The sequence below is a fragment of the Tamandua tetradactyla genome, chromosome 6 (genome assembly GCF_023851605.1).
Source record: "Tamandua tetradactyla isolate mTamTet1 chromosome 6, mTamTet1.pri, whole genome shotgun sequence".
Classification (NCBI taxonomy): domain Eukaryota; kingdom Metazoa; phylum Chordata; class Mammalia; order Pilosa; family Myrmecophagidae; genus Tamandua; species Tamandua tetradactyla.
Window position 1 is genome coordinate 52063889 of NC_135332.1, and position 25931 is coordinate 52089819.

The following is a 25931-nucleotide window of genomic DNA, read 5'->3' on the forward strand; positions in this document are numbered from 1 at the left end:
TATCTCATGGTGCCAGGGCCAGGCTCATCCCTGGGAGTCATGACCCACGTTGCCATGGAGACTTGCACCTTGGATGTCATGTGCCACGTAGGGGGGAGGGTAATGATTTTACTTGCAGAGTTGGGCTTCGAGAGAGACAGTCCACATCTGAGCAACGAGTTTCTCTGGAATTAAGTTTTAAGCATAATTATAGGTAGGCTTAACTTCTCTGTTACAGAAATAGTTTCATAAGATAAACTTATGATCAAGTGCAAGGGCTTGGCCTATTAACTTGGGAGTCCCTAATGTTTGAGAGAGTATCAGGGGTTTCCCAGGTGGGAAAGTTTAACAGTTCCATATTTTTTCTCCAGTCCTTCAAGTGACTTTGACATTTTTAAATTACCTGCCCCACATACTCTGGGATGTACCCGTGTACTACATTAAGCTGTACAGAATTGCAAGGCCTCTTTTTGGTTGTTTAACTGAACTGGCCAGACATGTTGTCAGATTGAAAATTTAGGTTTTGGACAAAATAAACCTCTCTTCCTTTGATCTTATACAGTACTGAAGTTCTGAAATACAGACACTATCACCCTTTATTCTGTATTCTTATTTACCTTAGTGCCAACCAGATCAGCTTCGTTCATATCTCTAATTGAAGCTGGATCTCCTTTTCAGCTTCTTTCACAGTTGTGCAGCTCCAAAATTGGTTCTTTTTTACAGTTTCTATCTCCTTATTTTGTTCAGACAAAACGTTTTCAGAAAAAAAACAATGTTCAGAAAAAAAACATTTTCCTGATTTCCTTTAGTTCTTTGTGAATGGATTCCTCTAGCTCATTAAACATATTTAAGACAGTTGGTTTAAAGTATTTAACTAATAGTTCCAATTATGAGCTTCCTCAGGGATGGCTTCTGGTAAATTCTTATTTTTTTAATCAATGAGCCCTACTTTCCTTTTGCTGTATGTATTGTGTAATTTTTCATTGAGAACTGGATATTCTGTGTAATATGTTGTTGGAACTCTGGAAATCTACTTCTTCCACTCTGGGACTGCTAGGGTTTGTTGTTGTCGAGGATTGGAGCCATCAATTTGTGACTTCCCCAAACTAGTTTTGCTCTCAAACAGGAAATAAAAAGAGAATAGAGAAAAATAAAAAGATATTGCCTCTTTAAGTTTGCTCTGCCACTTTTGCCCAAGAGGGGTTAGAATAATGACTGCTCTCAGAGCTGGGAACCCAGCAATATGAAATAACTGATCAAAAGCAATGAGCAGACCACACACACCCAGATTTTGGAAAACTAAGTCCTTACAGCCCATGCTGGCATGTGGAAGCTGCACTGCTGCCTGCCACATGGCTGGGGGATAGGAGATGGCAGCAATTGCACAGAGGGTGAAATTCACTGATATTCCTCACAATTTACCAACCTCCTACACAGCTTTCTCCTAGGTGCTGCACAGTGTTTCATTAGACTGGAGTTCCAAAATAGCTGATTCAGACATTTCTTGACAATTCAATAGTTGTTTTGGTGGAGGGACTGATTCCTGGAGCTTCCTATTCTGCCTTCGTTCCACGATCCTTTCCTGATTTTAAAGGCTTTAAAGATTTTATCTCTTTGTTGATCATAGCATCAGTTCAGAGTTTTGATGTTTCTCATCAGATTGGGATTTGTCTTCATCGATCTTTTCATGTATTCAGAATGCAGTGCTGGATCTGTGCCGTATCTAGACTTCCATTGCCTAGAGTGAATACACAAGGCAAGCTTCCTTACTGTAACTCTTGTGAAGACTGCTTGGCCTTGGTATCCAACTTGGAAAAGGAACTAGGTTTGCATCTCCAGCTGCTAATTTTCATGATATTCTCAAAGTCTTCTTTCATTAAATATGTGTCCTGCCCCTTGGGAGGCAAGGTGCTGTGCAAAGGCAGGGATCTATTTTGTTCACTGCTGTCTCTCAGCATCTAAATCAGTCCAGGCACCCAGTGAGCACTAGATAAATTTGTAAAATGAGCAAAGACTATTGAGGCCCAAAAAGATGAAGTTACTTGTCCATGATTATACAGGTAATAAACAACAGATCTGAAATTTACATCCAACAGCCTTATTCAAGAATTCATGTTATTAATCTAAGAGGTGGGGTCCACTACGAGTGGAGTTCAGGACTGAAGGAGGTACAGTGAATCTGGCAGCCCTCCTCCCCACCCCATCTTCTGCCTGCATTGGAGCCAGGTGTGTCCCTGTGCGCAGGTCTCCTCAGGATGATGGACAATCACAGTGCCTACAGCCCCAGGCTGCTGTGGCGGACATGGCCAGTGTGCTGGCGCCCCCGGGTGGCTAGGGTAGGGAAGAAGTGGCAAAGAGCCTGGTTTGAAAATGATGGTGTGTGAAGATGATGGTGTGTGTGTGTATGTATGTGTGTGTATGTGTAGTTCTTGCTTGTCTCTCCTTTCACAGAAGACACAAAGCAGGGGGTAGGCATAAGAGATCTTTATTATACCAGAAGGGACAGGTAGTGGGGCAGTGCAGATCCAAGCCCCAGACCAGACATGCGGCATCCACATGCAGGAACGCTATACAGGCTGGGGCAGGGCTGGGGTGCGGACTGGGAGCACAGGACACCCACAGCACCCTGCCAGGATGTTTGGGTCCTGGGATCTTCTGCCTCCACTGCAGTAAGGAGACAGAGGACTGGGCAGTTTCCCCATGGCTGGAACCCTGTCAGTCAGCCAGGAGGAAAGATGGCACAAGGGGTATGGGGTCTGGCCAGTCTGCAGCAGTCGATTGTATACACAGCCTTGTCCAGTAGAAAGGCCCAGCAGTCAGGACAGTGGAGCCCTAGCAGGAAGAGGGTCTACATGCTTTCCTATCTTCAATCGGGCTAGACCCTGATCCTAGAGAGGCAGATTTGGGACCAAGCCTCCCCCCATCCAGCGGGGACATGCCCATGAGGGAGACTTCCCTGAGCACAAGCAGGGGCCTCCTACGGCAGTAGTAAACTGAGGGAGGTGCTTTAGACAGGAGGCCTTGCCTCTGTGCCGCTGGGGTGGGGTATGAAATCAGGCCTGGGGATGGGGAAGGGGTGAGGTGAAGGGCAATGGCCCTGGGCCCTGCAGTTCATGGCTGCTCACATGTAGAGGGTCCAGAAGATGTGAGGTTGGGGGCTACGTGGGGCAGGGTTTAGGACTGGGAAGACCAGGCCAGAGGACAGAAGCGTGGCCGTCCTACCCAGAACCCCTGCACCATGCTGAGCTCTGGTCAGGGCCATAGGGAGGATGGACAGATGCATGGAAAACTTCAAGGCACCAGGATTCCGAGGAGCAGCAGGGCCACCCCCCTCAGACAAAGTGATTATAATAAACATCTTCAGCTTAAACTACATGATGTGTGTAGTAGGTGGAGGAGGGAAAGAGAAAGACAGACAGAGAAAGAGACAAAGAGGAAGAGGAAGATGAAAGAGAAATAAACAGATGAATGTGGCAGTGAAAGTGGGGGTAGGGGAGTGGAAAGGAAGAGGGGGAGAAACACAGGATAGAAGGGAAGAAAGCTAGAGACGGCCTGAACACACAGCACTTCTGGTCCCTACAAAATAAGGCACCAGAGTCAGTAACGTTCCCGTTGTCCCTGTGGTATTAAAACAGGCGCTGGAGGGAGAGGCCGGCGAGTGCTGAAGGCTGTGGGTCTGCTGGACCTCACACCTGGGCCCCAGTGGCCTTCTTGATCAGGGGTATCTGCAAGGAGGAGGAGATCCCAGTGAGGTCTTGGCTCAGGGCCCAGCACCACTTGCCTGGGGCAGTCTAAAGGGCTGCCCCAGGCGATGCCCTGCTGCAGCGAGCCACACACCTTAGCTAGGTCCACGCCTGTGAGCGCGTGCACAGAGGCAGGCAGCTCCGCCAGCAGTCGGTTCACCTCCGATGTCACCTTGCTGTTGTCCCCGCTGAGGACCACAATCTCGTCGACTTTGGTGAGTGGGGCAGCGATTTTGGCAGCAATCTGTGGGAGCAGGGTGGGAGGAGAGCTTGGTTAGCATGCTGACTCCACCTGCCTGGCCTGTCACGCATGTGCTCTCCTTCCCTCCTCCACCTCACCAAACCCCAAAACAGCCTGGGCTGGCCCTTACTTATAAACCACTGTAAGAGAGGCCTACAGGGCCAGGTATGACCTATGCCTGTTATAGGGACCCTGCCTCCCTGCTGAGTGCTCTCCCCATTTAATCCTTCTAGCTAGTCTGTCACTGAGTTTACTGACCAGGCCTGGAGTTCTAGCACTTGCCCAGGTAGTCAAGCTAGGATCCCTGAACCCAGACAGGGCAGCCTCCACTGGGCAGAGCACTCAGGCCCCAGGCTGGGGTGGGAGCCTCACCTGGGGCAGGGCTTCTAGCACCAAGGCCATCTTGGCTGCGTCTCCGTACTTCTGGTAGGCCTCAGCCTTGAGCTTCATCCGCTCAGCCTCTGCCTTGCCCATCGCCTCGATGACCGCTGCCTCGGCCTCCCCGATTTTGCGGATCTTCTCAGCCTCTGCCTGTGCCAAGAGGACCTGCTTCACCCTGGGGGATCCCAGACAAGGCAGGATCAGCGCAAACTACAGGAATCCCTCAAGCCTTACAAGGGAGCTAGCAAATCCTCAAGCCTTCTGCTCTGGCAGGTGTCAGGGTGGAGGACACTTAAGGGGGTTATCCTGGCCTTCTGGCTCTGGTGCGGGAAAGGCCACCAGCTCCCAGCTGCAAGTAGGTCAGGGGACTAGCCCGGTACCTTCTGTGCCAAGCACCATGCCAGGCCCTTGAACCTTCTTCATCTAATTCAGTTTTCCTAACAACAAGCCTACAGGGAAGGAGTTATTATCCCCACTTCACAGTGAGTAAACAGAGCCAGGGAGAGAAGTACCTTCCCGCTGTGTCAGGAGGATGGAGGGAGTACACTGTGGCAGAGGAGGCTTGGGCCCTCACCACCTCCGATCCTGGCGTGGGGGCAGCACTCACTTTTCGCCCTCGGCAATCTGCTGTATCCGGTGGGCCTCGGCCTCGGCCGGGCGACGCACCGTGGCAATGAGCTCCTTGTCGGTGCGCAGGATCTCCTGCGCCTCTACCGCAATCTGCTTCTTGCGCTGCACAACCTCAATCTCGATTTCCTCCTGCCGGATCTTCTGCTGCTCACGGGCCCCTTGCAGCTCATAGGCCAGCTGGGCCTCGGCTGTCTGTGGAAGGCACGTGGTCAGTATGTCAGAGGCCGGGCACCAAGGTCTGAGCCCTGAGCTCCAACTCAGGGTGTCCTACGGCCTCTCACCTTGACGTTGACCTCCTCACTGAAGGCTGACTTTTGCAGCTCAAAGGCTCGCTTGGAGTCAGCAATCTTGGTGTCTGCCATGAACTTCACGTCCAGCATCTCCTTCTTGCACTCAGCTTCCTAGAAGCGGGAGGGGTGGGTGTTGAGAGTCCCCTGAGGCACTAAGGTCCCATACCCCTGGGCTCCCCACACGAAAGGGAAGGTGCCCATGTACCCGGATGCCTGCATCCCGCTCAGCCTCGGCCACGCCAATGTCTGCATCTCTCTGCACCACGGCCGTCTGTGTCTTGCCCAGGGAGCTTAGATAGTCCACTTTGTCATACACGTCCTGAGGAGGGAGGGGGAGTCACCCCTGGGAACAGCTGTAGGCACCAAGGCCACCTCCCGCCAAGCCCCACTCTCCCAGATGGATGCTAGGGGATGCAGCCTTCCCATCACACCAGACCTTGATGGTAAAGCTGAGGATTTCGATGCCCATACGGCCGACGTCAGGAGCTGCCACCTCCCGTACCAGTTTGGCAAACTGGTCCCGGTCCTGATAAATCTGCTCCACGGTCAGTGTGCCTAGGGGCAGAGCGACCATGGTTGGCTTCCCAGGGGCCCAGGCAGATGGGAAAGGGGGGCAGCATGCAAGGAGAGGTCTGGGTGGGTGCAGGGGTCACGCAGGAAAGAATGGGCCTGCCTGGGTTTCTTGTTAGCGGCATTTAGCCCTGAGCTTCCTGCCGGCTCCAGCCGGACGAAAGAAAAGGGTCCTGAGGAGCAACAGGGGCCTGGCCAGACTGGCAACTCCCCTTCCTCACGCCCCTCACCTTTATTCAAGTCACCTAGAGCCCTGAAATGAAATCCTTGAGGGACAATGCTTCAGCTTGAAACCCTGGGGGACTGATAGGCTCCCAGCCGCCTCCCTGACCCTGGGTTGGTGCAGTGGGTAAAGGACCCTGTGAGGCTCCTTCCTGGAAGGCAGCAGAGGGTCCCTGGGCTGGACAGGGCCTCACCAAGGATGGATCGCAGGTGCCCCTCCAGGGTCTGCAGGACGACGTTCTTGATGTCCTGCACATTCTTGCCCAGGAACTGCTCACAGGCCACAGCCAGGAGCTCCTTCTCCGTCATGATCTTCACCTGCCATGTCATAGACACACCTGAGCCGCTGGTGGGGGGGGCACGAAGGCCCCAGACCCCGAGGGAGGGTGGGTGGTGGCTGGGGCCCTCCCTTCCTCCTTCAGACCCGGAGGCCCCAGGGGGCTGGGAGGGCATCTGTCTGCGGCCTCTAAGGAATTCTTACAATGAAGAAACTTCACCTTCACTGGCAGCCCCAGGCTCTGACACGGTCTCTCTCCAGGGCATTGGGGGCTTGTCCCCCACTCTTCCAGCCTGCTGTTCCCTCACTAGATGACAGCTGCCTTGCAGGCTCCCTAGGGACACCCACAACATGTGGGAGACCCTCTGGTTGAGGGGCAGAGATTACGAAAAGGAGAACGAGCAGTAGGGACACAGACAGACATACTAGAAAGGGAGTCCGGACAGGGTAGGAGATAGGTCTAGGGGGAAGCAAGTGAGAGAGGGCTTCCTCCTGCTTTTCCTTCCAAGGTGCTCAGTCAACAACCCCTTACCAGACGCCTATAACATGACTGAGCCTTGCTGCCCTCTGCATCGAGAGGGGGAGGAGGGCAGGAAGCCCGAACCCAGGCACCAAGGCTGGCTCAGACTCCCAGAGCCCAGGGCTTCCTCAGCTTCACACTGCCTCTCCCTCTGGACCCCTCCCCTTCGCCCTACCCGGGGAACAGGGGAGGCCTGGATTCTGGGACTTGGCATTTCCGACACCTGCAAAGAATGGGGGTGTTAGTGAGACAGGAGCCTCAGCACTGGTTCTGTCCCTCGCGGGCCCACTGAGGAGAGAAGGGGTGTTGGTTAGTCCTGCTGGGTGGCCAAGGGGGCCGAGCGAGGATGCTCTAGTGGTGACGGACTCTCTTTTGGGAGGGGGGGGGCGGGGGCAGGGGCGCTGGAGAGAGACTGCCCCTGGCTGCCGTCCTCTCCTCCTCCCCCCAGACCCCAGCAGGGGGACGAGGCAGCTCAACGGACATGCGAGGGGCTGCTGAGTTACTATACCTGGGCGACACCCGTCACAGTTAAAGCTACCCCCTCGGCCGTCTCTACGTCCTCGCAGCGGGGCTGCAACGTCATAATCTCTAGGGAAATCCTGCCAAGAAACGCAAAACAGGGGCATGGGTCTGGGGGCCCAGGGCCTGGGGAATGAGGGAAGGGTCCAATACCTCACTGCAGCAGTTGGGAAGGGCCGAGGGTTCTGTTGAGGAGGAGGAGGTGGGGGGAGGGCTCTCCAAGAGGCTTTAGCGTGAGATTAGTGTGGGAGGAGGAGGTGGGGGGGGCAGGGAGGGTGCAGGTGGTTCTAGGGGAAAGAGTGTCAGGTGCTATATGGGAGTACATGGCTCCCTTCACTCACAGCAGCCTGGCTTGAGTAGTGGGAGAAAGAAGGTGAAAAGAAGTGGTCGGGAGTAGTCCGGTGGGGGCAGGGAGAGTCCTGGTGGAGTTGTACATGTCCTGGGATGGGAAGTAAGAGCTGGTCCTCCAGGCATGCCGTATTATGCTGCCCGTGGATGCCCTCTGAATCCCCAAGGGCCCTCACCCAGTCCCTGGGTCTGACGGATGACTGCCGAGACCGCTCTACCTCGTAGCCTGGCATCCTGGGCGTATGCCCACTGCCAGACCAAGACGGAAGTGATCCTGCCTCTGCCCTGCTGGGGAATCCCTGCCAGATCCCTCCCTCTAGTGCTGGGCCCAGGCAGGTCATGTGGGGACTGTAGGGTGGTGGCACCCAGGGGCTCTTACCCTCTGAAAGAGCAGTTCTGCTCAGACAATCAACTCCTCAAGGGCTCACAATCACCCAGCTTTATATTTGCAGGTGTTGCAGGTATAGTAGTGGGTTTGGAGCGGGGTAGGGCTGGGCTCCACCCTTCCACACAGGGTGGTCGGAGCTCCTCCTCGGGTCTCTGCACTGGAAGTTGCCCTCCCACAGCAACAAGAGCTCACTGGATGGGGACAGGCCCTTTCCTGTGAGTAAAGCCAGGACGGATGAGGAAGGGAGCAGTGGGGGTATTTTGGCCTGGGAAGGCTGAGGGCTCTTTAGGGCAGAGGGAAGGGGCTGGGTGAGATGACCTTCAGGTCTCTTCCAGCCTGGGGGCCACTGGAATGCAGGCTCTGAAGAGGAAGGACCTTTTTCACATTCACTGCCACATTGCCAGTGCCCGGAACTAAGAAGGTGAATGAGCTGGTGAATGAAGCAATGAAGATGGGAACCTGCATGTTACAGAGAAAGCACCTGGAGCCACCGAACTCTCTGGGCCCAGCAGATTTCACTGCTTCAGCTGGGGGTAGTGAAGGGCAAGACCCCCCAGGCTCTCTCACTCTTCAACGTGAGATAGCATTAATAATAAAGCCTGGTATCGCTAGAACTTTTTTCTTCCAAAATTCCCAAAGTGCTGTAATATCATTTTTATTTGCCTTTCCAAAATCCCTACAAGGCAGTGAAAGGGCATGATTGATTCTTCCCATTACATGGATGGGGAAAAGGAGGCCCAGGGACAGAGATGATTTGCTCGAATGCCTTTTAATAAAGAATTAGGGGCATGAAACAGAGCCAAAGCCCTCTTCCCTCAAGCCTGTCGAACAGATTACCCTCAGAAGCTGTCAAGAGAGCCAAGGGGCTGGGTAAAAAGAGCACCCCATGGGATCTATCTTTTGGTTTTGCAGGAAGGAGGGCTGGGGCCTGACAGTGGAGAGCTGGATTAGGAGAGGGGCTGGCGTGGTGTCTCCACCATGGAGGTCTAGAACCTTGGCAGGACGAGTGCGGACGGGACCCTCCCCACCAGGACGGCCCAGCTCTGCCACATGAGGGACTGTGTCTTCCATATCTGTTCTGCCTCAGTCTGCTCTGCATTCAGGCTTGCCACCTAAGGAGACCCAGAATCCCTTGCTCTCCCCCCCTCACAGCCCCAACAGGAAGGCGAGGAGCTTGGGGGTCTAGAGAGGTCCATCCTGCTTTGCACCAGAGTAGCAGAGGGTGGGAGCAGAGGGGAAGAAGGCACCTTCTCAGGAGGGGGGTCCATCTGGCTCCTGCCTGCCAGGCCCCAGAGGGGCAGGGAGAGAGAAGGTTAGACACAGAGGAGGAAGCAGGTGGGTTATTACCTGTGCAACCCCTGTAACGAATAGCGGGACCCCCTCCGACGTCTCAATATTCTCACAGCGACACAGGATGGTCATAACCTCCAGAGACAGTCTGAGGAGCAGCCAGGGGGTAGGGAGAGGTAGGGACAGGAGGGGTAGGAGGGGACACAGCAAACACACACAGTGGTTACCAGACAAGCACAGATGCCTGATGCCTGGGGGCAGGACAGGGTGCTATCACTATTTCAACCCCCCACTGCCAGCTCAGCACAGGCTGTAGGGTGGGGAGAGGTACCCCCATCATAGGCCTAAGACCACTGAGTTGCTTCTCTAGCCCTGGCGTCCTTCAAATGAGGAGATGCCGGACTGGGAGAGAAGCCTGCTGATACCCTGGGTGCATGGCCTGGGCGGGGAGGGCAGGTGCACAAGGACCCGGGTTGCCCATCTCACTTTCCGAGGAGATGCCTGGCACAATCTTGGGGACTTTGCCTCAGTTCCACCCTCCAAATACAGGCAAACCTGCATGTCCAGAAATTGGAAGGGGGAGGCCACTCTGGGAATTAATGGGCCACAGTAAATACAGAATCCTGCTTAGGGCACAACCCTCAAGGTTTGTCTTACACATTGCTAAGAAGGTAATTTAGGGCCAGGATACCCTAAAGAAACTTCTGGATTTTCTGATTGTGGGGGAAAGGGGTGTTAAGGAAGGCAGGGGAAGAAAGTCTGCTCCTGCAAGAGTATTCACAGGGACAACTGGACGATGATGGAGGAATTCACTTTGGAGTTTCCAAAGTTGGGCATGGGTAGAGAATAGAGTCATAGCAAAGAAAATGAAGCACCTTGAAGCTACTTGGGGCACCCTAGCTGGGCCTTCCAAGGGCAGCATGTGTGTGTAGGGCAGTGGGCTAAGCAACGGCTGGGCTGTGGACAATGTAAAAGGTTTCCTTAAACCAGATAAAGGGAGCAAGGCTGAGGCTGAAGAGGCAGCAGCAAGCAGACTTGGGGGAAGTGAGAAATGGGGAGCAGGAGACAATGCAGAGCCTCCACCTCAACTCTGGGAAGGGCCCCTTGCACTGTGCCAGCCCTGGACTCCGGCCAAGCAGACATGCAGAGATTGCCTTGATTTGGGCCCCTAACACTAGCACCCTTGGGTCTGAGAGGACTCTCAACTTGGCTGAGACTGGAACCCACCAAGCTCTCTTTTGGGGAAGGGAGATAGGGAAAATGGGAAAGAGGAAGGGAGGTAAGGAAGGACGCAGGGAAAACGGGAGGCTGCAGCTCAGATGCCAGAGGTGGAGGAATAGTTCAGGAAGGGAGAGAGAAGACCTCGTGACAGTATAGGATGTGGCAGCAAAGTGTAGCAAGAGGGATTTCACTGAGCCTGGAGGAAGAAGGGCTGCCCCCGAGGGTGGGTGATGTAGAGCTGCTGTGGAAAGCACCTGGAAAGGGGAGGCTGAGCATCCATGCTGGGTTAGAGGTCTCTACTCTGACCTAAGAGGCTCCTGCCAGCCTGTGGAGGCTCAGACGACCCAGTGAGGGACCAGAGGAAGGATGCTGAGTGTGGTTATGGAGTCAGTATCCTTGCACTAGGGACAAAGCCCTCCACTCCTCACTTCCCAACCTGCTGTCTGAGAGGCTTAGTGGTCCCTCCCTGCTGTCCTGGGGCTCTGCAGTGGGAGAGACCAAGAATGTGGAGAAAGGGCTGCACCCCAGCACTGGATGACCATGCTGGACAGGTCTCCAGGCAAGTCACAAACACGCTGGGTCTGGTTGTACACTGAAGGGTTTGGACAAGATTCTCTGTTGTTCCAAGACTACATGGGGTGGGGTGGGAGTGGGGAGGTGGCAGTGTCTCTGCAGAGGACTCCCCACAGACCTTGGGCAGACACCAGCCCATTAAGGAGTGTCTAGGAGCTTCCTGAGTGGAAGCTGTGGCCAGTATTGATTACTCTCTGCCAGTTTTGGCCTTAGACCAAAAGAGTTCCCCAGGATCCCTCATCTCAGGTAGGAGAGAGTGAGGGGACAGATGGGAAAGTGGAGGGTATTACTGTGAAATCGTGACATGTTTCTCAACTCATCACCCTGACAGACCCCTTCAGCCTCATGGGGCCCCATAAACTAGGAGTTTGGTGCAGACATAAGGCTTTTATCCACTGACTGGGTCCTGGGGCAGAGGGGGATTTCCACTGGCATCTCCACTGCATTCCCTGAAGGATGACACCTCCCTTCCCCCAGCAACATGTCTACACCTTCACCACTTGGTGGCTGTTGTTGCCTGGATCCTGGCCTGGGAGAATATGGGACCCCCAGATTATCAAGAAGGGGTAATGGTGGAGAGGTGGCCCGCATGCCTCATTTCCTCCTGGGAAGGTGAAATCTCCCTCCTCTACTAAAGAGGGAGGCTGGTTTAGGAGGTCCAGACCTGCGTCACCTGGCCCTAACACCAATTCCTTATATCCCCATCCCTTGTCTCCAACCCAGAACTGTCACAGAGCCACTTCAGACATGTACTCATTCTCTGCAAGTTCTTCCCAGCTGGTTTCTCGGCCTGAACTATCTCCAGTCTATAAAGGTAAGGGTGTACATACACAGCTCTTCAGCTCTTCCTCCTTCTCTCTCCCCATCCAAACAGGGTGTACAATTAAGGCTTCCTGATTAACTCTGAGCTAGAATCAGGAAACTAGCATGACCCTGAATTCTCTGGGACAAAACTGATGCCAGCTTCTGGTGGAAAAGAACAGCCAAATGGGGGGAGGAATGTGCCTCCTGCACTGCTGTACAACACATTTCACCTACGTTCTTGAAGGCCCTCACCCCCCAGATTGGAAGGTGATAAACGGCAGATGCTCCAGCTAACCTGGGGGGTGAAGGGGGGGACTGCTGGAAACCCTTTTCTCCCCTGCCCACCAGAATGACAGGGCCCCGAGCTCCCAGGCCCTTACCTCTGAGTGTCGGAGATACACCACCAGGCCCAGGCCCAGCCACCAAACACGTACTGCTTATAGTCGGAACCACAGCAGCCCCCTGGGGAGCAAAGCAAACCGCTGCTAGTCAGTCAGTTCTTGGGACTGTCTACCCTCCCTCCGACAGCAGCTTTGGCTCTTTACCCTGCTCTGAGACTTGACAACACCCACTGTTGGGTGCCAGGCACTGCGGCTACATTATACATAACGGGAGATACACCCTCCCGGTCCCAAGGGACCTTAGAATATAGTTTGGTAGACAAGAACTCCACATGCAAAGGAGGAATATTATCCAAGGGAGTGGCTCTGAATGTAAGTGCTTCCAGAGAACAAAACAGATCAGTGGGCAGGGGTGGGCAGGGTAAGCTTCTATTTTCCATTCAACTATTCATTAATCTAATCAATAAAGAAATAGAGGGTATTTTTATGTGCTAGGGATACAGAGATAAAGATACATTTCTTCTCTTGAAGGAGGTGAGCTCTTACCCACAGCTGATTATAATACCACGTGACTGGCCTGCTATCCAGGTGCACATGGACAGACGGGACATAGAGGTGGGCCACCGAGTGGCTGGGGGAAGCGAGGGAGTATCAAGCCAAGGCGGGCCCCACCCCACAGAGGCTGGTTCTTTATTACCAGAGCTTCCAGGTTGACTTTGTTCCTCTTTGCAGGAGGGGATGGGAAAGGAAAGACCTCAGAGCAGAAACCAACTCAGGATACCACCAGGAGAAGTGAAGAGAAAGGGAAAAGGTCTAAAAAGGAAGTAGTCCCAGGAACTCTGTATCAGCTAAACCACGTCTACTTCAGCTATGGCCCAGATCTATGTTGTGAACATTTTTGGCATTTTCTATATACGGAAATGAGAAAAAACAGTTCCTGAAATTCCTATGGTGAACTTTCCTACTAATGCCAAAATTACTCATCAAGTTCAAGGAAATGCTAGTAAACGCTAGGGAGGCAGTTAACTTGCAGTGCAAAGAAATTATGGGAAACAAATGATTCAAAGGAAGTGTGATGTGGGGAAAAGCCAGTGGATGCTACCATTTCTGTGTTTACAAACTTGGGTTTTCAGGAAAGCTTCAGGGTTTGTACCTCCCCAGGTCAAGGGTCTCCGGTAGTTTTGTGTAACTGGGTAATAGCATCTTTGAAGGCCACGGCAGGGGACAAGGCCAGGTGGAGGGGCAGAGGGGAGGTCACCGAGTGGCCTGGGTGTCAGCCGAGGAGCTTCAACTTCACTCTGTGTGAGCGACGGGGAGCCTTACAGGGCTTTACACTGGGGAACAACAGGTTAGATCTGCATTTTGGGAACACCACTTTGTATAAGAAGGAAGATGCTGGTATGCAGGAAACTGGATAGAAGCCTCTTGCAGTATCCCAGGCAAGATACAGTAGCTGATGTGTGGGGTGAAAAAAGAGTGCACCTGGGCTAACTTGTGGAGCAGTGCTGTCCAAGAGAATCTGCTCTGACGGTGGAAATATGCTATATCCACCTTGTGCAATATGGTGGCCATATGTGGCTACAAGCACTTGAAACATGGCTGTTATGACTGAGAAACTCAATTTTTAATTTTTAATTTTTTTTTGCATGGGCAGGCACCAGGAATCGAACCCAGGTCTCCGGAATGGCAGGTAAGAATTCTGCCTCTGAGCCACTATTGCCCGCCTTCAATTTTAAATTTTGATTCATTTAAACTTAAATAGCCACATGTGGCTAGTGGATACCATATTGGACAGTCCAGCTCTAGAGTCCTGGTTGGGTGGGCGTGAACAGAAACAATGGAGAGAGCTGCCAATCAGGGACGAGACTCATGAGAATGATGGGCTTGTAAGTTTGGGGAGCTGGTGCCTGACAGTGCTCACCAGGTGGCCAAGCTTGTTCCAGGTCTTCCACATACAGTGTGTAATTAGCTGAACCGAGGTCCAGGGGGCAAAGGGCAGCACCTCAGTGTGGGCAACGGCAAGCAGAGGAAGACTCTGTTTCTCTGGAACGGAAATACCTGTCCATAGGCTGCTGCTCAAGGTAAGTCCCTGCAGGCTTGTCTGCCCTAGGAGGGGGGCAGGGAAGGCCTCTGAGGACGAGCAGTCAATCTGAAACCCAAATCATCATCTCGGGATCAAGTGAAACTGGAAGAGGGTCAAAAATCACAGCCTATTATACTCTTCCGGCCAGCTGGGGACCAGGGCCTGGCTGTCTCTACCCAGGCCCAGGCGGCTCCTCAGTGCATTGTGGGAGGAGTGCTGTGGTGGGGTGGTGGGGAGGGGAGGTGTCCACCCTTCAATTTTTTTTTTTTTTTTTTTTTCACATGGACAGGCACCAGGAATCAAACTCGGATCTCTGGCACGGCAGGCAAGAATTCTGCCTGCTGAGCCACCATGGCCCACATCTTTCACTTTAAAAAAATTTTTATTTATTTATTTATTTATTTATTTTCACACCCTTCACTTTTAACTTATTCTTTGACCTTGGAAGCAGGCTGCCACAGCTCAAGCTGGGCCTTGGCCAAGGAAACATGGCCAGATTCCCAGGGGTAGCAACAACAGGAAGCTGGACTGTCAGGCTGCCCTGTCCCAGCAGCCTCCTCACTGGGAAGATATCTTCCTCACAGCTTCCTGGTCATTCTCAGCCCGATCACTGCTCCCAGCCGAAGACTCTCTAGGTGCCTCTTCCTTGACTTCCCTGGTTTTCACACATTTTGACACCCAGAATTTGATCTCACTTTTCTGACCCAACTTGTTTTTTCCTTGGCTCGTCAATCAAGCCGAAGAATCACAAATTCCTCAAGATAACCTCCATCCCACTCTCCCAGCTCTTTCCCAGGGTGGGAAGCTGACCACTCTGCCCTCCCAGGAACACTCCCTTTCCTTCCTGCCCCTCTTCCACTTTCTTCTTCCTTTTAGTCAAGAGGATCATAACTTACAAGGAGTTCAGCCTTTTTTGAGCCACAAACCCCTTTAGAAGTCTGGCAATGGCCAAGGCCCCTTCTCAAAACATTCATAAAGGCATCAAATAAAATAAATAAGAAACAAATTGCATTAAAAGTTGTCAAAATAGTAAAACAACCAAATGTGTGGTACAGTAACATAAGTATTTATTATCACTTTAAATAATAAGATCCAGTGGTAGACCTGATAACTAGCTTCATTCCAAAGTAGTAATGATGCAAGATACCTGCAACCACTGCAGTGTGGGAGGAAAATATCTAATATCATTATGCTTTGTTGAGCTATTCATAATTTTAGGAAATGCTAAATTTCACTTAAGATTAGAGAAAATAAAAACATAATTAGTTTTTCCAACTCTATTCTAAATTCTATCCACCAATCCCAGGTTAAGAACCTTTGACACAATTAACCTTTCACTATGAGTATGGGTATTTGGACTGCGCTTTTAAATTTCTGACACTATAACTAGAGACAAAGGTTTTATGTTACAGAATGAAGGACAGAGGTTAGACTATAAGAACATCTAGACTTTCCAGGTGAAAAAGAAGACCATAAGACTATCAGCATTCTTCTAAAATTGGGGCTGAGAGAGATGTCCTTGGGTTTAGAGGCAGGCCCAAGTAAGAAGATGGACAGGGGGTGGCAGGGCTGGGAATAGTTGCTGTGCTCTTCTGAGTCCACTTGCAATAGGGAGCTGCAGCTCAGTCTGTCCACTTCAAATCCCAAGGTACCAGTAGGCTAGGCATTATCCCTCCCTCTCCTCTCTTGCCCTTCCCTGACTCCAGCACCCTCTAATCTCAGCCAGGGCCTCCTCTCTCCACCCCCAAAACAGTGGCTATGCTAGCACTGCACTGGCCTCTGGTGTGCGGCCAGGGTTCAGAGAAATAGAATGTACAGGGCTGCCTATCTCAGGGGCTCCTACAGGGACTTTTCACAGTGACAGAACTGACTGTCCCCTCAGAGTCTAGACTTTCAGAAACTCCAAGAGAAAAACAAAGTGATGCCGATTCCATTTTCTCAAAAAGCCTTCTCTAGGGGTGGGGGCTGGGAGACCCACCCAAGCTTAGAGGAGCAAGTTTGGCCCCAGTGGTACTCTCTAGAGGTCTCCTCCCTGATTCTAAGGTAAATTTCTGGTCTTCAGGGAAGTGGGGACTTCTTTCTTGGTGGAGAGATTGATTTTGAGGTTATGCTTTGGTGTGAGAGTTTGCAGTGAATGATCACACCTCCCTAGAGGTTGACAACTACAAGCCCTGGTCAACCCACCTCCTTTTCACCGCTTCAGCAGTCAAACCTGAAAATTCTGCACACAGGCTGAAAACTGGCATTGACGGTGGGAAGTAAGACATAAGGGATTCCTGCAGCTACAGACCTCCAAGCTGTCAGACAGCAGGGCCCTCCCCAGCCAGGGAGCTGCACAAGCTGGTGGCTCCAAAGACTTGTTATCCCGCGCTCCCCACCCCCACGGCACCCAAATATAGTCTAAACAGCAGCTTCAAGGCAAGTCTCCTCCACACCCTCACACCTCCCAACATTGCAGTCCCCGAGCTCTACCTATATAGAAATTCTGGAGCCCACAACGTTTTGCAACCCGGAGCTGCACCGCCCAGAGTCGGGTTTCCCAACCTGTAGAGGCCACACATGCATCCACAGGGCGGGCAATGCCAGGAAACGCTGGCAAGCCCCAGCGTGCTCGGAATTAACGGGTCTAACTGTGCCCCAAGAAAGGACCCATATCTGAGGGCCTCTCTCCAAAACAGACAACAGCCCTCCAGAGCTGCACAACCGCTCCCAGTTCAGGGCGCTGGAACCCAGCCAAACCACCATGTTTCCGGAACCATCGGTTCCCTCCCTCCAGAACCTCACGGCTTCAGTTCGGGGGTCCAAGCCCACGGGGAAGTGGAGGGAAGGCTCTGCCTAGGAAGGAGGCAGAGAACGAAGGAAATAAACACAGGGAAAACACGTAGTGGAAGGGGGAGCTCTTGGTGGGTGCCCGAGGGCGCAGGCTTGGAGAGGGGGTGTGGAGAGCGGAACACCGAGTGGGAGTGGGAGGGGTGGGGGGGGTGTCTCTTCTGGGGAGGGGACTCTTAAGTGCGACTCGGGCCCAATACAGGGTGTCCCCGGCTCCCTCAGGGAACATCGCCCCACCTCGTAACCCCCCAACCTTGGCACTGCCCTCCACCCTCTTAGCCCCTTCCCTGGTTCAGGCCTTCGTCCCGGTTCCCTCTTCAGCCCTGCGCCCCCTCGGAGCCCCCCTCCCGACCCCAGCACTGGCCACCCCAGTACCCCACCTCCCCCGCTGTCCCCTCACCTGAAACCACCAGCGCCTCGTTGGGCCCCACCGTGTGGCAATTGCCCATGGCGCCGGCAGGACGGAGCGCCCTCGGGGACCGCAGAGAGCTGGACAGCAACAGCGGGCCCGCACCCCGCACCTTCCCGCACCGCCGGCCGCGCCCAACCTATCCCGCCACCCCCAGCGGCTGCCCGCTCGCCCGCCGGCGCCCCTCCGTGGTTGCAGCCCCGCCGGAAGTGTGGCGGCGGAGGGCGGGGCCGGCATGTTGAGTGCGGCAGGACAGCGCGCCTCGGCAGTCGCACGCTTTTATCCCAATGTGGTCCAGGTCGCGGGGCGCAGCATAAGGCACCTCAGAACGGCTGTCCCTCCTCCCACGGGCTACCGCGATGACAACTGTGGTGCCGTGCCTCATCTCCAAGGCACACATCTAAACAATTATCAGCCTGGGAGCCCTGCTGCTTGGGTTCACATCTCAGCCCCTCCTCTAGGGTTACTGTAACCCTCAGGAAGAAGCAATCACCCATTATTTCCTTCCACCAGGAAAGGGGCTGTCCAAGACACAGCTTGAAGCCCCGGAAAGGTAAAAGTCTCAACCTCCTCAGTGCCCATGGCATGGCCTGACACACAGGTTGAGGTTTTCAAGGGCTACAGAGTGTTGTTAAATGCCTCCTGGTCTGCCAGTTAGGAGACTTGGGTCTCAGGCTCAGCTTTAACCAGAATTCGGCGTGTAAACTTAGACAAGTTTGGTGAGCTCTGAGGGCCTGGATAGGGTTCAGAAACTGTGGGCTTCTTAGGGTGGGGGCTGCCCAGGGAAGATGGGGCTCCTGAGTCTTCAGGCTGGGGGTCTTCATTAGGTTGGGCATCCCCCCGGGGCACCAGCCCTGCCAGCCTCTCACTGGCCTCCCACAGTCGGTGGGCAGCCCGGTCATCTCGGGCAGCTGGGGTCACTTCTTCAACACGGCAGTTGGCAAAGTATCTCCCACTGAGGGGCTCAATGCCCTCCTGTAGAGCACAATACAGGGGTGTCTGGGCACCCCCTCTTGGTGCCCGAAGAACCAGCCAAGCCAGTGGGCACAAAAGTGGGCGCAGCCATCCGGGAATGTGACGCAGAAACAGTTCTGAGTTCACAGGTCCTGTGGCAGGAAGAAAGGAAGGAAAGTGAGAAGGGGGGCGGGGGGGTTAAGGACCCAGGGTAAGGGCTGTGGGAATAGGGCTAAAAGGGGAGTCGGGGATGGAGTCCCATTCCACGAAGCCAGCGTGTAATCTACTAGGCATTCTGGGGTCCCCACAAAGGGACTGCTAATTTCCTACAGGAAGCCTCATTCTACAAACCCAAACTACTTGTATATCCCCACCTTCCAGATTTTGCTCATGCTGTGCCCCTACGTGAAATAATTCTCAGTTTTGTTCCATTGTTTCTTCTAGCTCAAGCCCTATTCCTTTAACTAGCAAGCATTTATTAAGCACCTGTGGTGTCTCAATCACTGTTTTGGACATTATGGCTAAAGAATGTATTAAAGGCTTATAACGGTTAAGTTGTGATATAATTGTCATCATAATTATTAATGAGCCTTAGGTGATGATTAATTAAAATATAGTATGGTAATATAAGCAGGACATATCTTGTTATACTGGTATGACCTGTTTCCCAAAGGCAGGGATGGGTCTTAATCATGAATTATCTTACAGTAAAAGTCAAAGTGCTTACAGGGGAATTTCAGACCTTACAGGACCCAGAGCATCTCTATGACCTTATTGCTTGCCACTTTTGGCCTCTCATTCTCTTTTAGCCCTTCCGGCCTCTCTGATCTTCTTAAGCACACCAGAAACTTCTGCCTCAGGGTCTTTGCATTTTCTCTTTGCTCTGTTCAGAACATTCTTCTTAGGGAGCCACATGGCCCACTCCCTCACTTTCTTAGGCCTCGGGCTCAAATGTTAACCTTTTCAGATATGTCTGCATTGGAGATCATAGATGAAATAATACTTCTCAGCCCTTGGCATTCCCCTTACCCTATTTTATCTTTCCCTATAGCACTTTATCCCCACTTATTGTATATGTCTACTTATTGTCTGCCTCACCTCCCCCACAATAGAATGTACACTCCATGAGGGTGGGTCTTTGTTTTGTTCACTGCTGTATCATGGGGAATAGTGCCTGGTACATAATAGGTGCTCAGTAAATTTCCCTTGAGTGGATTAATAATCGCTACCAACCTCATCCTTATCATCATCATTGTTATTGTCAGCTCAGTCAGTATGGTTGGCTCCTAGGGGTGAGGATCTGGGTCTTTTTCACTGTCATTCTGTACCCAGTGGTCAGAGTGTCAGTTTGTGGTGTGAGAGGAAGAACCCAGACTAGGAGACCGTGTTTCCAAGATCAGTAGAGGGACAGGTCTCTCCTTGGCTCATGCTTCTTCCTGCTCTGAGATCCTGTAGCTCAGTGAGAGGTTGGGGGAGGATGGGAGAGGGCAAGGATGGGAAAGGGGTAATCAGGAACAGTTAAAAAGTCAGGCCTCACCTGGGTGGGCTGCATAGCAGGTGACACCAGTGCCCTCAAGCTGGGTGGCAAGCTCCCGGGCAAATAATACGTTGGCCAGCTTACTGTCGGCGTATGCCCGCAGCTCCTGCCGCCAACCCACCACGGGGCGGTCCAGGCATGTGAAGTCAAGATGCCCACGCCGGTGGGCCGCTGAGGATACCACCACCACGCGGCTGGGAGTACATGTCTTGAGCCGGGGCAGCAGCAGCTGCGTCAGCAGGAAGGGGCCGACGTGGTTCACCCGCAGCAGCAAGTTAAAGGGCCTGCGGATCCGGCCACAGGAACTGATCCCTGGGGCAGGGGCTGGGCGTGAGCAACTGCTCTGGAGGGAGCCCCCATCTGGGAGACTGGAGGAGGGGTCATCCTTCCCACATGTCCACTGGCCCCTGACCCTCACCCTGTCCCCCCGCCATCCCCCTACAGGACTCGCTGCCCCTCACCAGCATTGTGGATGAGGATGTCCAGCCGTGGCTCAGAGCTCAGGAAGGCAGTGGCAAAGGCCCGCACAGAGGCCAGACTGGCCAAGTCCAAGGCCATGAAGATGACCTCATTGTTCCCACTCGCCTGTGGAGTGGTAAGAGTTGGGCTTGACACTGGGTCCCTCCCTCCTCCTCCCTCTCCCTAGGTACCAAATTCTGAGAGTCTGCCTCCTACTAGTACGAAGATCCCCCCCTATGCATTAGAGTGCAGTAGATAAGTATGAGGACTCGGGATGAAAATCTTGACTTTGCCTCTTACTGGAGTGTGATCTAGACAAGATACTTAATATCCCTGGGCCTTAGTTCTCTCACTATAAAATGGGAATAGTAATAGTACCTGTTTCATAGATTGTTGTGAGGATTAAAATACATATGTAAAGTACTTAGAACCGTACCTGGCACAGTAGCACTTGTACCTCTACTCTATTATCATTCCCTCCACCATTATCACTGACCCTAAAATCTTAAACTGACTTTTCATGATCTCTTTTCATCTACCCTTGCCCCCTCCAGTCCTGGCATCACACAGCCACTAAAGGGTTAGTTCAAAAAGGTTATTCTGACTTGGTCCATCCCTCTGAGGACCTTACATTCTATAAAATCCAAGCTTCTCAGGAGAATCTATTAGGGCCTCCAGAGCCTGGCCCTGGCTGAGAGCCTCCAGCCACTCCTTTTGTCCCTCTTCCAAACCTCATATAACTTTTTTTTTTTTTTTTTTTTTTAGTTTCTCAAGTCAAACCAGCTCTCTTGCTTCAGGACTTTTGCTCCCTACTATCTTTCATTAACCTAACTCCTACTGACCCTTAAACGCATTAGGACAGCAGGCACTTCCTTCAGGAAGTCCTCCCCACATTTGGCCCTGGAGCCCCTTCCCTCAGCACCCTGTGTTCTCCATCTTCTGCACTTAATGCACAGAGCCGCATTTGCTCTGTGCACAAAACTGAGCCGTTTTGCTCGGCCCTCTGCGTCCTGCTAGGTGCTCAGCTCACCCGCGGGTTCGCCCGCTGCCCGCCCTCACCTGGCGAAGGTCGAAGGCGGCGGCCTCGCCCCGCTCACGGCTTCGGCAGGCGAGCACCACGCGCGCTCCCCGGCGCGCCAGCTCCAGCGCTGTCATCTTCCCGATGCCGCTGTTGGCGCCTGCGGGCGGCAGTAGGAGCCGCGCTGAGCATGGCGGGCCGGCCCCGCCGCTCAGGCCACCCGGCCACCCGCCCGTCCGCACTCACCGGTGACCACGGCCGTGCGGCCCCTCAGGCTGGAGAGGCCGCCGCACGGCGGGGCCTTCACCAGGTTGTAGTAGACCAGCACGTAGGCGCCCAGCAGCAACCCCGCGCCCAGCAGCAGCGTCTCCATGCTGGTTGCACCTCTGAGCTCCTGCGCAGGCCCTGCGCCGCCTTGAGTAGACGCCCAGAAGTCGCCGATCAACCTCGCACGGGCCTGGAAGGGCGCCAGGCGCGCCTCTCCGAGAGGCAGAACGGGTGTGTGTGTGCGTGCGTGTGCGTGTGGGACCGGCGAGCGCCCCCTAGGCGTGCGTTCGCGTTCTGTAATGTGTGCCTGTTAAACTTACTGATGTGTGCATACGGCCTCCCTGGTTGTGTCCTCTAGGTATATACATGCATCTGTATCGTCCGTGAGTGTCTGTATGAATGATTCTAGGTGTATGCGCTTGGGCCCTGGGATGACTTTTTAGGTTGGGTGCGTGCTTCTGGATCCTGTGTGTGCACTTGTGTGAACACCTTAAAGGTGAGTGTGTGTATGTGGGCTGAGAGCCCCTTCCAGGTGTATGCATGGGTCTGTAGTCTCTGCTGATGTGTGCACTTCAACGAACATGTGGGTACTATGTACCTGTGTGCTTGGGTGCATGCTCTGTAGCTGAGGGCTGTGGGTGGGGGATAGTTGGGGGAGTTTTCTGTGTGCGGAGGGGCTAAGGGACGTGTGAATCTTCTAGATGTGAATATGTAGCAGTCTGCCTTCTGGAGATGCATGTGTACATGGATGCTTTTGTGTCTCTGAGAGGGAGTCCAGTCCTGGACCCCTTTCCCTCAATAAATAAGCCTTTCAATTCCTTATCCTTATGGTCAGCCTTCAGCTTCTAGGATTCTTCCCAGTTTTCTCCATGGAGCCAGAAAGGCGAATTAGTTTCTTCAAGGTGGCACCATCAGTTAAGAGCTGGAAAGATTCACTCATTTACTGCCTGTAGTTCCCTGCTCCAGCTCTCCCTCACTGGTTCTGAAGGGAAGGAGAGAGAGTAAAATCATTTGCCCTTCAGAAGTTTGTATCTTGAATGGTTCTCATTGGTGGTAGAAATAGTTAAAGCAGTTTCATCACTCAATGGAAATGACTAATGATGGTGGGGTAGGTGGGATGGCTAGGGAGGCATGGGTGACTTGACAGAAGCAAGGGCCTTGTCTGAGAAATTCAGTACATTTAGCATCCTTTGACACTTACAGTGTGCCTACCAGTGTTGTTAGCCCTGGAAATACCAGGTGGAATGACAGGCAAGTTCTGCCCTTCAGGAATTCAAGACGCTTATTTGGGGTGGCGGGGGGGGGGAGGCAAAGCAGAGTGTGTGGAGACAAAGCTAGATGGGTAGGTGGAAGCCTGGAACTGACCTCAAATTCCAAGGGAAGTTTCCTATTTAACTGTATTGGGTATTCAGGGTTCAGTTGTAGATGCTGTGGGATGAGACTGGGATTGACTGAATATAGATGAAAAAATTGGATACATTCTTCACACACACACACACACACACCCCAGGCAAAATTCTGATACACAAACAACAGATACCACCTACTCCAATGCTGCCAACAAGCAGAGGTGCTCTGTATCTAAGGAGTGGATAATCTTCAGGGAAAAATTCCTGAAGAAAGTTTCTCTATTAAGATCTAGGAGGAAGAGATGAGTTTGGTATGAGAGGGGCCTCAGGCCTTAGAATTAAGATAATGCAATGGACTGGTCCTGATGAACAACTGCTGTTGTAGAGAATGTGATTGTCACACAACTAGAAGTGGCCTGGTTGGTCTAGAGATTGAATTTCCCACTTTCTTCATGTTCCCCAGAAAGAGATTTGGATCAATCAATTGCTCCACACTAAGTTCTAAGCTGTAAGAGGCAGGTGTTGTATCCACCCAGTAACCGCTGTATACCCAAGACCTACAACAGCCTGGCACAGAGGAAGAACTCAAGTGATATTTGAATGAGTGATCTGTTTGCTGCCCAGCTCAGGCTACCACAGGAAGGACAAAATCGGATTATAAGACTTTTTCCAGAAGAAGAAGAGATGAATAGCCAACACTTGGAATCAAAGGTATCCCTAACTCCTTAGGGTAAAGCTTCTAGACCAGAATGCAAAGATCTCATGCTAGTTTCTGCTTAATGCCCTGATTTTGGAACCAGTAGGTGCAGAGGCTCTTGCAGAATCTGACAATGCCAAATTCCCTTGTCACTTATAGCCACATAGCCCCACCCTAGCAAATGCACACCTACCCTCCCATTTCCCCCCATCCAACTTAGGTTGACTTTTCTGCAACACTTCTTTTTTTGAGTTCCCTTGGGGACTGAGTATCTGGCAATGAGAACTCTTCAAAGCCCCCTAACCCGCCTCCACCTGTGGGACCAGGAGCTAAGGGAGGTTCCCTCTAGGGGTGATAACAGGTAGGACAGACAGGCAGAAAACATAATTTGAAGTATTTTTTTTTTTATATACAGAATACAGGAAAGTTTCTGTAAAGTCTAAAACATTACAATCACTATGTACATTGGTACTAGTTGTGGGGGTGGGAGAAGAGGAGGGAACCAGGGCCAGGAGGAAGAGAAGTGGCAAGATAACAAAAGAAAAAAAAAAAAGAGAGAGAGAGACAAAACAGGTTTACGACAAAAACATTTTTGCTACAATAGACAATTTGAAGAAAACGCTCTACCACATGTAGTACTGTACAGTTTTTAAAAACATTGAAAAATGTCATCACTAGATGTATTTACACAAAATCCAAATACACTTTTCCTTATTTGAAATAAAATAGATGGACAACCAGAAAAAGAATTCATTTCTCATTTGTCCATAATACACAGTAGCTACCTGTAGTGCAACCGCTGCAGAAAGGGAGAATTACTTGGAGGGTGGGAACCATGGAAGGAGGTGGGTAGCGATCTTTATATTAAATAAAACAATGATATTGTATAGATTTTGCTGTATGAAAACTGTATTTTTTTCTTTTAATATAAAACTATTGTCACTGCCACAAAATAGAACAAGTTTCTGATTATTTTACAATGGTGGGCAAAGGGGAGGGAGCAGGAGGTGGGTGGGGAACGGTTTTTGTGTTGGAGAAGTGTCCAGACCATTGGCCTCCCCTCCCTGCCCACGCTGTTCCTCAGCTCGGGTCTGCCGCTTTCCCATGAAATGTTGAGTACAAATATATGTGCAAATGCCCCCTAGAACTTGAGAAAAGAAAAAGGATTTTTAAAAAAGTCAAAAGGTTTTCTTCATTTCATGCAAAGATTGTAGTTGAAGGGTTTCTGGTAGAGTATAGAAAAAACCCGGGCTTGGTTTGTGTACATTTTTGCATTGCAGGAGTCTTGGGTTGGGTAGACAGGCAGGTAGGTGGCCGCCAGCCCTAGGGAACGGAGTTGGAACGCAGCACAGGGCCCTGATGAGGCTTGAGGGAGAGCTTCTCGGCCAAGACCCCATCCTGTAACAGGCCAGCATCGCCTTTGGGCTGTTTGGTCGCAAACTCAGTGATGCTGAAGACAAACTGTAGGCACCCCAGCTTGATGTAGCTGCCATGGTGCAGTAAGGCCGTGCCCTCCCAGCCGGCCCCACTGCCCCCAATCAAGCTTGAGCTGCTGGCTTTGCAGTTGCAGGGTCTCTGGTGCGGCCCCTGGGCCTGGGAGCTCATCATGGCTGCCTCCTCACTTGGCTCTTCATCCTGTTTCTGGTGTCGGCGGCGCCCTGGGAAAGAGGGGGGTAGTCACAGGAGAGGCAGAGTGAGCAGCCAACCTATCTAGGCTGTTGGCTGGATAGGGCTCTGGCCAACCCCTGCCTTACTGCCACCCCCACTCTGATTGCTGCATGACTAGAGGTGAGAAGTGCTCAGAAAGAGCTGATGGAGTCTTAGGTCTCCAAGTAGTTGTGTAAATTATGCAAGGGCATTGAACTCACTTCTCCATGGCCTTGCTTAGGCCTTGTAGCAAGAAAAGGCTGACCAACAGGATTGGAAAGGCACAAAGAGAGCCAAGATATAGCACGTCATATGCAGTGAGCCAAAACCACCCTGACTGGGGCC

The 25931-nt window shown here is 52.3% G+C and overlaps 3 protein-coding genes and 1 long non-coding RNA gene across 14 annotated transcripts in view; 1 reads left to right on the forward strand and 3 right to left on the reverse strand.

Moving 5' to 3' along the window:
- Positions 1-2448: 2448 nt before the first annotated feature.
- FLOT2 (flotillin 2) lies at positions 2449-17907 on the reverse strand. Of its 8 annotated transcripts, none has more exons than XM_077165355.1 (11): positions 17650-17809; positions 12377-12458; positions 7362-7452; positions 6251-6374; positions 5701-5819; positions 5470-5583; positions 5256-5375; positions 4952-5166; positions 4336-4519; positions 3817-3966; positions 2449-3704 (listed from the first exon to the last, which is right to left on the reverse strand). In XM_077165355.1, the coding sequence occupies exons 1-11, from the start codon at positions 17696-17698 to the stop codon at positions 3666-3668; spliced, it is 1287 nt and encodes a 428-aa protein (XP_077021470.1). In that variant the 5' UTR covers positions 17699-17809; the 3' UTR covers positions 2449-3665. The 8 variants fall into 8 exon arrangements, with proteins under 8 accessions (XP_077021470.1, XP_077021471.1, XP_077021472.1 ...); XM_077165356.1 differs by lacking the exon at positions 7362-7452 and adding an exon at positions 9456-9546; XM_077165357.1 differs by lacking the exon at positions 12377-12458 and having other exon boundaries at positions 17650-17755.
- Positions 17851-24509, forward strand: LOC143687927 (uncharacterized). Its single transcript, XR_013177737.1, has 3 exons — positions 17851-18211; positions 20594-20744; positions 23706-24509. It is a non-coding gene; the product is annotated as an uncharacterized LOC143687927 (long non-coding RNA).
- DHRS13 (dehydrogenase/reductase 13) lies at positions 18300-22129 on the reverse strand. Its single transcript, XM_077165362.1, has 5 exons — positions 21873-22129; positions 21668-21786; positions 20611-20734; positions 20150-20461; positions 18300-18764 (listed from the first exon to the last, which is right to left on the reverse strand). The coding sequence occupies exons 1-5, from the start codon at positions 21997-21999 to the stop codon at positions 18313-18315; spliced, it is 1134 nt and encodes a 377-aa protein (XP_077021477.1). The 5' UTR covers positions 22000-22129; the 3' UTR covers positions 18300-18312.
- The window catches only part of PHF12 (PHD finger protein 12), a 71914-nt gene continuing 70309 nt past the window's right edge, over positions 24327-25931 (reverse strand). For 3 of the 4 annotated variants that reach the window (XM_077165353.1, XM_077165352.1, XM_077165351.1), the window contains one exon: positions 24327-25597. In XM_077165353.1, coding sequence (XP_077021468.1) covers positions 25263-25597 — 335 coding nt within the window. In that variant the 3' untranslated portion in view covers positions 24327-25262. The remainder of the gene's footprint in view (positions 25598-25931) is intronic. The other variant, XR_013177735.1, reaches the window with a different exon arrangement.